The sequence below is a fragment of the Anomaloglossus baeobatrachus genome, chromosome 2 (assembly GCF_048569485.1).
Source record: "Anomaloglossus baeobatrachus isolate aAnoBae1 chromosome 2, aAnoBae1.hap1, whole genome shotgun sequence".
NCBI classification, from domain to species: Eukaryota; Metazoa; Chordata; class Amphibia; order Anura; family Aromobatidae; genus Anomaloglossus; species Anomaloglossus baeobatrachus.
The window spans coordinates 334,077,028-334,092,721 of record NC_134354.1 but is presented as its reverse complement, the minus strand read 5'-3'; the positions used below and the strand labels follow the sequence as shown (position 1 = coordinate 334,092,721).

The 15,694-nt window shown below is 45.3% G+C and overlaps 1 protein-coding gene across 5 annotated transcripts in view; it reads right to left on the bottom strand.

The window, feature by feature from the left end:
- The window catches only part of LOC142289985 (arf-GAP with SH3 domain, ANK repeat and PH domain-containing protein 3-like), a 224,445-nt gene that overhangs the window by 100,560 nt on the left and 108,191 nt on the right, over positions 1–15,694 (bottom strand). For all 5 annotated transcript variants that reach the window (XM_075333929.1, XM_075333930.1, XM_075333933.1 and 2 more), the window contains 4 exons: positions 12,502–12,550; positions 5,171–5,331; positions 4,917–5,050; positions 4,725–4,816 (listed from right to left, as the gene is read on the bottom strand). In XM_075333929.1, coding sequence (XP_075190044.1) covers positions 4,725–4,816; positions 4,917–5,050; positions 5,171–5,331; positions 12,502–12,550 — 436 coding nt within the window. The remainder of the gene's footprint in view (positions 1–4,724; positions 4,817–4,916; positions 5,051–5,170; positions 5,332–12,501; positions 12,551–15,694) is intronic.

Below are 15,694 nucleotides of genomic sequence, written 5' to 3'. Positions count from 1 at the left end.
TTTTTATTACATGTTGGGGATGGCAAGAATCCGCTGCCAGCAATGTGTTTTTGGCAGCATTTGCGGTAGGGGCTGATAGAGACTTTTTTGTCATTTTTATCTAGACCTGCTGTTAGTGTAACATCTAGAAAATTCACTGAATTTTTATTCTAAAAATAAGTAAAAGCTAGGTTGAAATCATTCTCATTAATGCTATTTATGAAACTGGAGGCTTCCTCCTGTGTTCCTTTCCATATAATGACTAGGTCATCTATATAACGCCCTATCCACAATAAGCTGTTAGAAAAAAGACTGGAGGCAGCATATAGGACCAATTCCTCCCATCTAGCCATAACTAGATTAGCCATAGACGGTGTTACGGTTGCTGTGGCTCTGGAGACTATGTCCGGATTTCTTGCTACTGCACATGTGCAAGCGTTGGAGACTAAGTCCTATCTTGGAGCCATTGCACATGTGTGGGTGACATCATCGCTGACACGAGGTCACATGTCTCTGACACCTTCTATGCCGATTGGTCGCTGGTCATGTGCTTGTGACGCTTTGCTCGGTGATAGGCCAGCGTGACGTCATTGCTGTCATTCTGGCAGCGGATTGGCTCTGGTGTCCTCCATCTTGGATGAGGCACAGAGTCTATATAAGACCCTGACGCACGCCGCCCGGCGCTCAGTCCTCTTGGTTCATGCATGAGGGTAGACGCCCTGTGCACATCCCTCTAGGCATCTCTCTGTCTATGTTAGGTGAGCGCTACCGGCAGGGTAGCGTTCTTATACCTTACAGCTTCGGCTGCAGTCCGTATCCTTACCTATTAGTGGAGCGGACATAGGCAGGTGCCTGAGGCACATGGTCCGGCTGGGCCTTGCGATTCTACTCGTAGGTGGACGTTGCCGCTAGGGTAACGTTCCTTATACTGCGTCTGGCAGTTGTTCGTATCCTCGCACACTAGGGGAGCGAACAGAGGTAGGAGCTTTGTGCGGCTTATGCTGCTGTCCGTCTCTTTTGCACCACTAGAAGAGCGGACCTAGGCAGGTGCCATATCTAATGGTTTGTGTCCTCGCACACTAGTGGAGCGAACGCAGGTAGGAGCTTTGTGCGGCTTACGCTGCTGTCCGTCTCTTTTGCACCACTAGAAGAGCGGACCTAGGCAGGTGCCATATCTAGTGGTTCGTGTCCTCGCACACTAGTGGAGCGAACGCAGGTAGGAGCTTTGTGCGGCTTACGCTGCTGTCTGTCTCCTGGCACCACTAGAGGAACGGACCTAGGTAGGTGCCATTTTCCACTCACTGCTTTTGTCTCTGTGATCTTTAACAGAGACCATTCCACACACCCTCCAAGTAAGGGAGGAATTGCTTTATTTTCTAATTATATTCCTCTGTGAGTTTAACAGAGGTATTGCACTCTGCACTTGTGCTATTATTTTTTACAGTGGCACACTTATATACCCCTTATCCTCTGCCATAGTCTGCAGCAGAGTCTTTGCACGGTGGACCCTGACTGTCTGACATTCCTTTAGGTTTTATTATCAGACAGCCCCCGTAACATTCGGGGAGAATTTGGCCCCCATGCTGACTCCAGTCTTCTGCAGAAAAAATCTGCTATTTAAAGAGAAATAGTTATGGCTGAGTAAAAACCTAACTGCCATTACCAAAAAATCCTTAATTTCTGTGGCATAATTACTGAATGTTTCTAGGTGATAGATTAGAGAATCCATGGCCACCCCATGAGGAATCGATGGATATAATGCAACTGAGTTGAGAACTGGGTTGCCAAATTTAAAATGGGCCACTTCAGCACCAATGATGAGGAACGTCCTGGAGGACCGAGAGTGGTTGTTGCTCCAGAGATCGTCGATGCTGTGCACAACCTCATACTGGAGAATCGATGAATTTCAGCTAAAGCAATAGCAGACATCATGGGGTTTTCCCATTAATGTGTTTGTGTCATTATCCATGAACATTTGGACATGAGGAGGCTATCTGCAAAGTGGGTCTCCAAATGTTTGACAACAGATCAGAGAAGCATGCGAGTGAAAACTTCCCAGTCCATTTGTTAGCGTTTCCGGACTGATAAAAACTTCCTGGATTGACTGGTCACTATGGATGAGACCTGGATTTATTTGTATGATCCTGAAAACAAGGAGCAGTCAAAAGAGTGCAGGCACAGTGGTTTTCCTCGTCCAAAGAAGTTCGGAGTGAAAAAATCAGCCACTAAGATGATGGCGTCTGTGTTCTGGAATAAGGAGGACATGCTGCTAGTGGACTACCTTCAAAGGGGTTCCACCATCAATGCAAGGTATTACATTGAACTTTTGGACCAATTGAAGGCAGCTCTGAAGGCAAAAAGGCGCGGCAAGCTGTCCAAAGGAATCTTGTTCCTGCAAAACAATGCCTCCGCTAACACTGCATAAGTGACCATGGAAGAACTGGCAGAGCTGGGCTTCCAGCTAGTTGACCACCCACCTTATTCACCAGATCAACAGTGCTGGCCAAAAGTATTGGCACCCCTGCAATTCTGTCAGATAGTACTCAGTTTCTTATTGAAAATGATTGCAATCACAAATTCTTTGGTATTATTATCTTCATTTATTTTGCTTGCAATGAAAAAACACAAAAGAGAATGAAACAAAAATCAAATCATTGATCATTTCCCACAAAACTCCAAAAATGGGCCAGACAAAAGTATTGGCACCCTTAGCCTAATACTTGGTTGCACAACCTTTAGCCAAAATAATTGCGAACAACCGCTTCCAGTAACCATCAATGAGTTTCTTACAATGCTCTGCTGGAATTTTAGACCTTTCTTCTTTGGCAAGCTGCTCCACGTCCCTGAGATTTGAAGGGTGCCTTATCCAAACTGCCATTTTTAGATCTCTCCACAGGTGTTCTATGGGATTCAGGTCTGAACTCATTGCTGGCCACTTTAGTAGTCTCCATGGTTGCTTTCTCTCAAACCATTTTCTAGTGCTTTTTGAAGTGTGTTTTGGGTCATTGTCCTGCTGGAAGACCCATGACCTCTGAGGAAGACCCAGCTTTGTCACACTGGGCCCTACATTATGCTGCAAAATTTGTGGGTAGTCTTCAGACTTCATAATGCCATGCACACGGTCAAGCAGTCCAGTGCCAAAGGCAGCAAAGCAACCCCAAAACATCAGGGAACTTCTGCCATGTTTGACTGTAGGGACCGTGTTCTTTTCTTTGAATGCCTCTTTTTTTTTCCTGCAAACTCTATGTTGATGGCTTTTCCCAAAAAGCTCTACTTTTGTCTCATCTGACCAGAGAACATTTTTCCAAAATGTTTTAGGCTTTCTCAGGTAAGTTTTGGCAAACTCCAGCCTAGCTTTTTTATGTCTCGGGGTAAGAAGTGGGGTCTTCCTGGGTATCCTACCATACAGTCCGTTTTCATTCAGACGCCGACGGATAGTACGGGTTGACACTGTTGTACCCTCGTACTGCAGGGCAGCTTGAACTTGTTTGGATGTTAGTCGAGGTTCTTTATCCACCATCCGCACAATCTTGCATTGAAATCTCTCGTCAATTTTTCTTTTCCTTCCACATCTAGGGAGGTTAGCCACAGTGCCATGGGCTTTAAACGTCTTGATGACACTGCGCACCGTAGACACAGGAACATTCAGGTCTTTGGAGATGGACTTGTAACCTTGAGATTGCTCATGCTTCCTCACAATTTGGATTCTCAAGTCCTCAGACAGTTCTTTTGTCTTCTTTCTTTTCTCCATGCTCAATGTGGTACACACAAGGACACAGGACAAAGGTTGAGTCAACTTTAATCCATGTCAACTGGCTGCAAGTGTGATTTAGTTATTGCCAACACCTGTTAGGTGCCACAGGTAAGTTGCAGGTGCTGTTAATTACACAAATTAGAGAAGCATCACATGATTTTTCAAACAGTGCCAATACTTTTGTCAACCCCCTTTTTTATGTTTGGTGTGGAATTATATCCAATTTGGCTTTATGACAATTTTTTTTTTTCATTGAAGACAAATTAAATGAAGATAATAATACCAAAGAATTTGTGATTGCAATCATTTTCAAGAAGAAACTGAGTACTATCTGACAGAATTGCAGGGGTGCCAATACTTTTGGCCAGCACTGTAGCTCCCTCCGACTACCATTTGTTCCCAAACCGGAAGACACACCTCAAGGGTACCAAATTTCACACCATTTCTGATTCCATGCCTGGTTTGGGCACAACCGAAATCCTTCTTTTTGCTAGGCTTACAGAACTTGGAATACCGATGTAAGAAGTGTAGAGTATGTGGAATAAATGTAAAGTTTCATCATCCTATCTCATTTCTTTCTGAGTAAAGCCAAAGACTTATCAGCAACCCCTCATATAAAAAAATGATCTATAAGCGAAAATCAGGACATAGTGCAAATTGTCACTATAAAACCTGCTCCTTTGGTGTGGCAGTAGTGGAGAGATGTCAAAATGTCAATACAGAATATGGTCTTCTGCAATAGTTCATGAGTAAGACACTCAGGAAATGGGTCCCCACTCATCCTGCAGTACATTAATCACGTGACCACTGCAGTCAATCACTGCCAAATTATAAAAAATCCTGATAATCCCTTTAATAATCAGTGACAAACATGTATAGTAATATTTTTTTTCCTGCTTTAGGGTTTTTACTGTCAGTTGTATAATATTTCTGTGAATCTTAAAAAACAGTAAAACAAAATATGGTATACTAGAAAAGATCAGACACTTACATGTCACTGCTGGGTTTGGGTTTAGGACTTGGTGTTGGCACTAATATTTCAAAAACGTCATTAAATTTATTATTCCCAACTGAAACGGCAATCTGGAAAAATAAACACATGGTAATAATGGTATATAGTGACATATATAGTGTATGATATATGTGATTAAACGGCTATTTTGAAATTTAAAGTAATGCCTACCAAGAGTTCAGAAGTGCTAAGTAAGTCAAGAGTGAGTGACTGGACTCGTGAGTAGCGCACTCCTAGATCTCGATGAATCCCAGAACACTCAATACAGATGAGAATTCCTAAATTTGTAGATACCCAGGAAGGTTCTGTAAAAGACCATAACAATAAAAAATAGGAACAATGAAAAAATTAGAAAATTATGTAAACTGGGAAATAGTAAGGATGAGAAGAGCAAGAGAGAGTGGAGAGATAACAGGACAGATTACCGGGAGCTCCACAGTCACAGCATAATTGGTTCCCAGGTAAGGACCTAATCTCATTGATAATCTGCTTTGTCAGTTGGTTGGAGTTGTCATTTGACCCAGTATCTCCCATGAAAGCTGCATTTAAAGACTCATCTTTGCTGTTCTGAAGCACCGATACCCATCTATGTATAAAGATAAGATGAACAAGGTGAATATAAATCTGTGTTCTGTTCGGCTGTCATCACAATTTATTCATTATGAATTAGGCTGGTTTCACACTACGTCTTTTTAACATCCGTTGAAAACGTTTTTTTAACGGAAGTACGGATCCTGTGCAAATCCGTTTTCACTTCAATGCATTTTCAATGGACTCGCGTCCACCTGCGTTTGCATGCGTTTGCGTCCGTTAGACGCAGGATCCGTCCTTTTGCGTTATTTTAACATGTTTCAAAAACGCAACATGTAGCGTTTTTTTGCTTTGTTAAAATAACGCATCTCACAGGATCCTTCACATTGCGCCGCGAGCTGCAATGCATTTCAATGAGTGCTGGATCCTGCCTAGCAGAATGCGTTCAGTTGCGTTGTAACAGGATCCTGCTTTTGTACTGAGCATGCCCAGAAAGTACTGAGCATGCCCAGAACCAGTCTCCAGTGATCTGTCTATCTCTCTACTCCCTCCCTCACCCCCTCTCTCTCTATCTCTGTCTTTCCCCCTTCCTCTCTCTCCCACCTGAGAGCTGCGGACACTCGTAACCAAGGTAAATATCGCGTAACCACTTCTCTTAGTTACCCGATGTTTACGTTGGTTACGCGTGCAGGCAGCCCTGCTCCTAGCAGCTGCAGACACTCGTAACCAAGATAAATATCGGGTATCCAAGGCCGATGTTTACCTTGGTTACCAGCGTCTGCAGCTGTCAGAAGCCTCCTCCCAGTCTAGTTCCCCTCACTCCCGATCACATGACTCCAATGCCCGCCCCTAAATATCCAGTGCAGGATCCTGCAAAATAACATATGCGTTTGCATACGTTATTTGCTGTAAAAGCAGGATCCGTACTTCCGCTAAAAAAACGTTTTCAGCGGATGTTAAAAAGACGTAGTGTGAAACTAGCCTTAGAAGGCTCATCATTCCAGTGTGCCTGCAATGTCCTCCTGTATGAGCCAGTCTAAGACCTTACTTTTTTTTTCAATAGTCTTCTATTAAACTGGTTATGAATTGTAATTACCATATTTTTTGGACTATAAGATGCACATTACCTTAAGACGCAACCAGAAAGTAGGAAAAACATTTTCCTTAATAATGAAAACTTCCCTGGCAATGTAATGTGGAGGCGTCATTAGCACTCATTTTAATGTACTAGGGTACAATAGGGAAATAATAAATCTATTGTGTCTCTATTCAGTGTGTCTTATATACACACAGCTCTGCATATGTACATTTAGGCCTAAGCCACACGGCGAGAAAATCGGTGCGAGTGGAGTGCGATAAAACATCGCATTCCACTCGGACCAATTCTAGCCTGTGTCTCAGCGCACATGAGCGATTATTTTCTCAGCCCTAATCGGACCGAGAAAACAATTGCAGCATGCTGCGATTGTAATGCTAGACTCTTTTCTCTCGCACCCATTCAAGTGAATGGGGCGAGAGAGAAATCGCACTGCAATCGCAATAGCCGGCAACGGAGGAGAGAGGGAGAGAAATCCCTCCCTCCCCTCCTCCGTGCCTGTCCACCCCTCCGCAGCGCTGGCCCGCCCCTCCTGAGAGCCGGCCCGCCCCCCACAGCTGAGGTCCGCTCGCACAGTCGGACCGCAGTCGCAGGGATACTAGCATGACACTCTGCTCCTGCTGTGCTGCCAGCGCGAGCCGAGTGTCATGCGAGCATCGCACTAGTGCCCCGTGTGGCCCCGGCCTTACTCACACACAAAAACTTACAACTCTACTATTTGCAGACTTGCACACCCACACAAAGAATTCTACTACATGCACATTTACACTTATACACACAGCTCTGCTACATGCACATTTACACTGACACACATACACTATACATTACCACATCTTGCAGTTCCTGATCGGAACCTGGACGGAGGCTGCACGACCTGAGCAACTGAAGGATCTTATACTTAATTAACTGAGGGACCTTTCAGATCATTAGTCACATGATCTGAAAGGTCCTTGAATTACTGATGTGGAAGGTTATTCAGCTACTCCATTTGTGCAGTCTCCAGGTCCTGGTAAGGTTCCTGCCCTGCTCTGCACCGATCACAGAGATCTGTGCAGAGCAGGTTGAGAGAGCAGTTCTCTCAGTAATCAGGAAGAATGCCATATCAGCATTCTCCTTCACCAAAGAAAGCAGTCTCTGGACTATGAAACGCACACATTTTTTAGCAGGAGTTTTTCTTGTTAAAAAGTGTGTCTTATAGTCCGAAAAATACGGTAATCAAAAAGTAAAGCACAAAACCCAAGTAGTTTATTAGCGCATCATCTGATGAACGGTCTGCAAAACAAATATACACAATGTACAATAGTTTTATTAATAGAATCTGAAATTTTTAAATAATTTAGAAAGCTACACCATAGAAAAAAAATACAAGTTTAGAATTTATTGGTAAAGCCCCTGTCCCCTAGTTGACCCGAGAGACAAAGTTGCAAAGATTTTTTTTTAAATGGAATCTGTCAGTAGAATTTCTCTCCCTAAACTATTTATATGTGCATGTAGTTCTTTCAAAGACAAGTCCAGCATTACCTTTACATGGCCAGTCCATTCCTCCATCACTGAGAAATCAGAATATCAATTAATATGCAAATAAGGCTGTAAAGCTATGGCAGATCTGAAGCCATTATTACTGCAGCTCTATTCCCCGCCTGACACCACCTCCTCCTGCTTGACTGACAGTCGACATTACTGATCACAGATATTTCTCTGTATTGGAGGAATTGACTGGCCATGTAAAGGTAATGCTGGACTTGTCTTTGGAAGAGCTACATGCACATATAAAGTTTTACGGTGAAATCCTGCTGACAGACTTCCCTTAATGATTTATACAAAATAAAAAGGGGTGTTACTAATTAGACTATGAGCTAACTTTAACAATAACTTGTAAATTAGGAAGAGGAGTGTGGGGGAAGTATGGCTTTCTGCTTTACTCCCCTTCCTAATCACACTGAAAATGCTCACAAATGTGGATACATCACAAACTCAAAAAGGTAAGCAAACCCTAAATTCAATATTTTCTTCATCTTTAATTTAAAAGTGCTGCCTACTTGTGATTATATAGAAGAGTTCCTATTCTGACAGATGTCAGCTATTCATATGTTAGATAAAGGTCACTCAGATGACAGACACAGCAGGGAAATGTCTGGCACAGGGATTGTTTGTTGGGAGCCGGACCAGAAGACATCAGCTGATCAATGCAGTTTCTCACATTTTAAGAGCGGTTGTTGGTAGTGAAGCAACCACTATAAATTTGCTACAGTCAACCTCACGTGATATGCTGAAATGAACAATAATCTTGCTTTTAGATACGAGGGATTCTCCAAATTCATACAGTGGCATGTAAACGTTTGGGCACCCCTGGTCAAACTTACTGTTATTGTGAAAAGTTTAGCAAATCGAATATGAAATTATCCTTAAAATTCATAAATTAAAGATGACACATTTCCTTTGTAATTTAGGAAAAAAACAAACAAAAATACAAAAATAGTTTTGTCTTTACATTTTAAAAATTACAAAAAGGAAAAAGGGGCAGATGAAAGTTTGGACACCCTTGGAGATTTCTGTGTTCTGATAACTTTGGCCAAGGTTTCATACTTTAATTAGCCTGCTAGGGTTATGGTTTGTTCACTAGCATCATTAAAGAAGGACCAGGTGATGTAAATTTCACAGCTTTATAAAAACCCTGCCTCCTCTAACCTTGTGCCAAAAAACATAATCCATGGGTTCTTCTAAGCAGCTGCCGAGCACTCTGAAAATAAATATGGTTGAGGCTCACAAAGCAGGAGAAAGCTATAAGAATATACAGTTAGGTCCAGAAATATTTGGACAGTGACACAAGTTTTGTTATTTTAGCTGTTTACAAAAACATGTTCAGAAATACAATTATATATATAATATGGGCTGAAAGTGCACACTCCCAGCTGCAATATGAGAGTTTTCACATCCAAATCGGAGAAAGGGTTTAGGAATCATAGCTCTGTAATGCATAGCCTCCTCTTTTTCAAGGGACCAAAAGTAATTGGACAAGGGACTCTAAGGGCTGCAATTAACTCTGAAGGCATCTCCCTCGTTAACCTGTAATCAATGAAGTAGTTAAAAGGTCTGGGGTTGATTACAGGTGTGTGGTTTTGCATTTGGAAGCTGTTGCTGTGACCAGACAACATGCGGTCTAAGGAACTCTCAATTGAGGTGAAGCAGAACATCCTGAGGCTGAAAAAAAAGAAAAAATCCATCAGAGATAGCAGACATGCTTGGAGTAGCAAAATCAACAGTCGGGTACATTCTGAGAAAAAAGGAATTGACTGGTGAGCTTGGGAACTCAAGAAGGCCTGGGCGTCCACGGATGACAACAGTGGTGGATGATCGCCGCATACTTTCTTTGGTGAAGAAGAACCCGTTCACAACATCAACTGAAGTCCAGAACACTCTCAGTGAAGTAGGTGTATCTGTCTCTAAGTCAACAGTAAAGAGAAGACTCCATGAAAGTAAATACAAAGGGTTCACATCTAGATGCAAACCATTCATCAATTCCAAAAATAGACAGGCCAGAGTTAAATTTGCTGAAAAACACCTCATGAAGCCAGCTCAGTTCTGGAAAAGTATTCTATGGACAGATGAGACCAAGATCAACCTGTACCAGAATGATGGGAAGAAAAAAGTTTGGAGAAGAAAGGGAACGGCACATGATCCAAGGCACACCACATCCTCTGTAAAACATGGTTGAGGCAACGTGATGGCATGGGCATGCATGGCTTTCAATGGCACTGGGTCACTTGTGTTTATTGATGACATAACAGCAGACAAGAGTAGCCGGATGAATTCTGAAGTGTACCGGGATATACTTTCAGCCCAGATTCAGCCAAATGCCGCAAAGTTGATCGGACGGCGCTTCATAGTACAGATGGACAATGACCCCAAGCATACAGCCAAAGCTACCCAGGAGTTCATGAGTGCAAAAAAGTGGAACATTCTTCAATGACCAAGTCAATCACCAGATCTTAACCCAATTGAGCATGCATTTCACTTGCTCAAATCCAGACTTAAGACGGAAAGACCCACAAACAAGCAAGACCTGAAGGCTGCGGCTGTAAAGGCCTGGCAAATCATTAAGAAGGAGGAAACCCAGCGTTTGGTGATGTCCATGGGTTCCAGACTTAAGGCAGTGATTGCTTCCAAAGGATTCGCAACAAAATATTGAAAATACAAATATTTTGTTTGGGTTTGGTTTATTTGTCCAATTACTTTTGACCTCCTAAAATGTGGAGTGTTTGTAAAGAAATGTGTACAATTCCTACAATTTCTATCAGATATTTTTGTTCAAACCTTCAAATTAAACGTTACAATCTGCACTTGAATTCTGTTGTAGAGGTTTCATTTCAAATCCAATGTGGTGGCATGCAGAGCCCAACTCGCGAAAATTGTGTCACTGTCCAAATATTTCTGGACCTAACTATAGCAAAGCATTTTCAAGTTGCCTTTTCCTCAGTTCGAAATGTAATTAAGAAATGGCAGTTAACAGAAACAGTGGAGGTCAAAATAATGTCTGAAAGACTAAGCAAAATTTCCATGAGACCTGCTAGGGAGGCAAATCAGAACCCCTGATATGGCTGCAAAAGACCTGCAAGAAGAATTAGCAGACTTTGGCGTTGTAGTAAATTTTTCCACTGTTCAGAGATGCATGCACAAATATGGCCATCATGGAAGAGTCATCAGAAGAAAAGCTCTCATGTGTCATTTTGGAAACAAGTCCTGTGGACCCATAAGGTTAAAATAGAACTCTTTGATCACAATGATCAAAGGTACATGTGGAGAAATAGGGGCACAGAATTTCAGGAAAAGAATATCTCGAAAACCATTAATCATGAGGGTGGATCAATCATGCTTTGGGGTTGTGTTGCAGCCAATGGCATGTGGAACATTTCACAGGTAGACGGAAGAATGGATTCACTGAAATTTCAATAAATTCTTGATGCAAACATAACACTATCTGTAAAAAAAAGCTGAAGTTGAACAGAGGATTGCTTCTACAAATGGATAATAATCCTAAACAGACGACAAAATCCACCACAGACTACCTCAAAAGGTGCAAGCTGAAAGTTTTACAATGGCCTTTACAGTCCCCTAATCTGAACATCATTGAAAATCTGTTGTGAGACCTCAAAAGAGCAGTGCATGCAAGACGCCCCAGGAATCTCAGAGAACTGGAAGACTATTCTAAGGATGAATGGATGAAAATTAGGGATGATCGAATACCTCAAATATTCGGCAATGCCCATATTCGACGAATAGGTCGCCACTATTCGACTATTTGCAAATATTTAAGGCACAATGTAAGTCTATGGGAAACCCGAATAGCTGCCGAATAGCAACTATTCGGGCTTCCCATAGACTTACATTACGTATCGAATATTCGCATAGCGGCGACCTATTTGTCGAATATTCGCAAAGCCGAATATTGCCGAATATTTGTCATATTCGATCATCCCTAATGAAAATCCCTCAAATAAGAATTCAATTGCTACAAAAAGCATTTACAATTTGTGATACTTGCCAAAGGGGGTGTTACTAAGTACTAACCATGCAGAGTGCCTAAACTTTTGCATCAGCCCATTTTTCTTTTTTGTTTATTTAAAAATGTAAAAGATGAAAATTTTTTTCTTTGCCCCAAACTACAAAGGAAATGTGTCATCTTTTTATTGCCTTTTAGAGATTATTTAATCTTCAACTTGCTTAACTGATCACAATGACAGTAATTTTCACAAGGGGTGCTTAAACTTTTGCATGCAACTGTAACTTTAATTAATGTATGTATGAGTTCAGAGCAAAGTCCTGTAATGGGCATGCACCGGAAGAGGCCAAAGAGGTAAAGGTGACACATGTGCATTACAGAACTTCGCTCCATAGGAGGGCAGAATAAAGTGCAACTGCCCAATTGTGGGGACAGAGGTGGCTCTGAGCATGACCAGCGACAGCGTGCCGTATGGGGTAAAAGGTATTTATGAGTGATTTACATAAGGGATTTTGGGACTTACATACAGATTGCTAGACTGTGATTTCCCCTAAATGCCGTCATTTCAGTGTACAAAAAAACCCCCCAAAACATGGTTGATGTCATACTGCCAGTGCTTTATTACTCACATAAACGCCTCAGCCTCATCCTCTGCCTGAAAATGATATGTTCTGTTGTCTGTAAGAGAAGTGGAAATTATGTTAAGGAATCATTTACTCTGCACGAAGATACAGAATTATAGCACAAATTCTCCTTGAGATACACTGTTGTGTTAACATGAATACATTTTAAACAAAACCACATGATCCTCAGGCCGCAAAGACAGTGACTAAGTTGAGAGCTGACCACATACAGTGGTAAAGTTTTCTTTATAACATTTTCTGAGGAAAAAAAGAAGCATTTGCCTTGTGAAGGAGACGGCACCGTAGCCACAATTTGTGAACACAGCCACAAGGCCTTATTCACACACAGGGCTGTATTTTGCCTTCGTGCTGCCCTAGGCACTTTAAGTGGTCACGCCCCTTAGTGACAACGTAACACTGAGTTTTCACACACGACATCTGTTTAAGGCAGATCTACTCTGTAAAACACTTGAAAAAGTATCAATGAGAAACGAAGGGCACTAACCCCCCCCCCCAATGGGGATCACCATGGGCACATCAAAACATAGCATGAGTATAAAATATTCCCACCACACCGTCCCCCCTTATATACTGTGACTGTCACACTGCCCCTAATAAACTACACACTGCCCCTAATAAACTACACACTGCCCTCCCTTATAAATTATACCAACCACACCTTCCTCAATTATGAAATATGATCTGCACATTGACCTCACATCATGCTGCCCCCTCCTCACAGAGTCCCATGCATGCTGCCCCCTCCTCACAGTGTCCCATGCATGCTGCCCCCTCCTCACAATGTCCCATGCATGCTGCCCCCTCCTCACAATGTCCCATGCATGCTGCTCCCTCCTCACAATGTCCCATGCTTGCTGCCCCCTCCTCACAATGTCCCATGCATGCTGCCCCCTCCTCACAATGTCCCATGCATTCTGCCCCCTCCTCACAATGTCCCATGCATGCTGCCCCCTTCACACAATGTCCCATGCATGCTGCCCCCTCCTCACAGTGTCCCATGCATGCTGCTCCCTCTTCCCAATGTCCCATGCATGCTGCCCCCCCCCTCACAATGTCCCATGCATGTTGCCCCTCCTCCCAATGTCCCATGCATGCTGCTCATTCCTCACAGTTTCCCATGCATGCTGCCCCCTCCTCACAATGTCCCATGCATGCTGCCCCCTCCTCACAATGTCCCATGCGTGCTGCCCCCTCCTCACAATGTCCCATGCGTGCTGCCCCCTCCTCACAATGTCCCATGCATGCTGCCCCCTCCTCACAATGTCCCATGCATGCTTCCCCCTCCTCACAATGTCCCATGCATGCTTCCCCGTCCTCACAATGTCCCATGCATGCTGCCCCCTCCTCACAATGTCCCATGCATGCTGCCTCCTCCTCACAATGTCCCATGCATGCTGCTCCCTCCTCACAGTTTCCCATGCATGCTGTTCCCTCCTCACAATGTCCCATGCATGCTGCCCCTCTCCATGAGCTCCTAATGCTGCCTTCCTCTTTTTCATAATGACACCTCCATGCTGCCCCACTCATCATACTAAGACCACCACACTAACGCTTATGCTGAGACACCCCTCCCACACACACACACACACACACACACACACTACCCCACTCTTGATATTGACTCCCCTACATTGCTCCACTCCATACTGAGCCCACACATGGTGCCCCTTCTCCATAATGAGCTCCCAATGCTGCCCCCCTCTCATTCTGAGTTCTTACACTCCCCCGCCATCGATTTTGTCATTGCACTATCCCTCAACCCTTGTCCTCTGTCTCTAGGATTGGCCCCTCTCTCCCATTCCCCCAGCAGCAGCCGCTCTCCCCCACCTTCACCAGCAGCCTCTCCCCCAGCATCAGCCTCTCTCCCCCCAGCCCCCCCCCAGCATCAACCTCTCTCCCCCCAGCGTCCCCCAGCTTCAGCCTCTCTACCCCAGCTTCCCTCAGCATCAGCCTCTCTGCCCCCAACATCAGCCTCTCTTCTCCCAGCCTCCCCCAGCATCAGCCTCACTCCTCCCAGCCTCCCCCAGCATTAGCCCCCCCAGCATCAGCCTCCACCTTCCCAGCCTCCCCCAGCATCAGCCTCCCCCCTCCCAGCCTCCCCCCTCACAGCCTCTCCCAGTATCAGCCTCCCCCAGCATCAGCCTCTCTCCTCCCAGCCTCCCCTAGCATCAGTCTCTCTCCTCCCAGTCTCCCCCAGCATCAGCCTTCCTCAGCATCAGCCTCTCTCCTCCGAGCCTCCGGAAGCATCAGCCTCTCCCAGCATCAGCCTCCCTCAGCATCAGCCTCTTTCCTCCCAGCCTCCCCCAGCATCAGCCTCTCTCCTCCCAGCCTCCCCCAGCATCAGCCTCCCTCAGCATCAGCCTCTCTCCTCCGAGCCTCCCGAAGCATCAGCCTCTCCCAGCATCAGCCTCCCTCAGCATCAGCCTCTTTCCTCCCAGCCTCCCCCAGCATCAGCCTCTCTCCTCCCAGACTCCCCCAGCATCAGCCTCCCTCCTCCCAGCCTCCCCCAGCATCAGCCTCCCTCCTCCCAGCCTCCCCCAGCACCAGCCTCCCCCATCATCAGCCTCTCTCCTCCCAGCCTCCCCCAGCATCAGCCTCCCTCAGCATCAGCCTCCCTCCTCCCAGCCTCCCCCAGCATCAGCCTCCCCCCTCCTAGCCGCCCCCAGCATCAGCCTCTCTCCTCCCAGCCTCCCCCAGCATCAGCCTCTCTCCTCCGAGCCTCCCGCAGCATCAGCATCTCTCCTCCCAGCCTCTCCCAGCATCAGCCTCTCTCCTCCCAGCCTCCCCCAGCATCAGCCTCCCTCAGCATCAGCCTCCCTCCTCCCAGCCTCCCCCAGCATCAGCCTCTCTCCTCCCAGCCTCCCCCCTCCCAGCCTCCCTCAGCATCAGCCTCTCTCCTCCCAGCCTCCCCCAGCATCAGCCGCCCCCAGCATCAGCCTCTCTCCTCCCAGCCTCCCCCAGCATCAGCCTCCCTCAGCATCAGCCTCTCTCCTCCGAGCCTCCTGCAGCATCAGCATCTCTCCTCCCAGCCTCTCCCAGCATCAGCCTCTCTCCTCCCAGCCTCCCCCAGCATCAGCCTCCCCCAGCATCAGCCTCCCTCCTCCCAGCCTCCCCCAGCATCAGCCTCCCTCCTCCCAGCCTCCCCCAGCACCAGCCTCCCCCAGCATCAGCCTCTCTC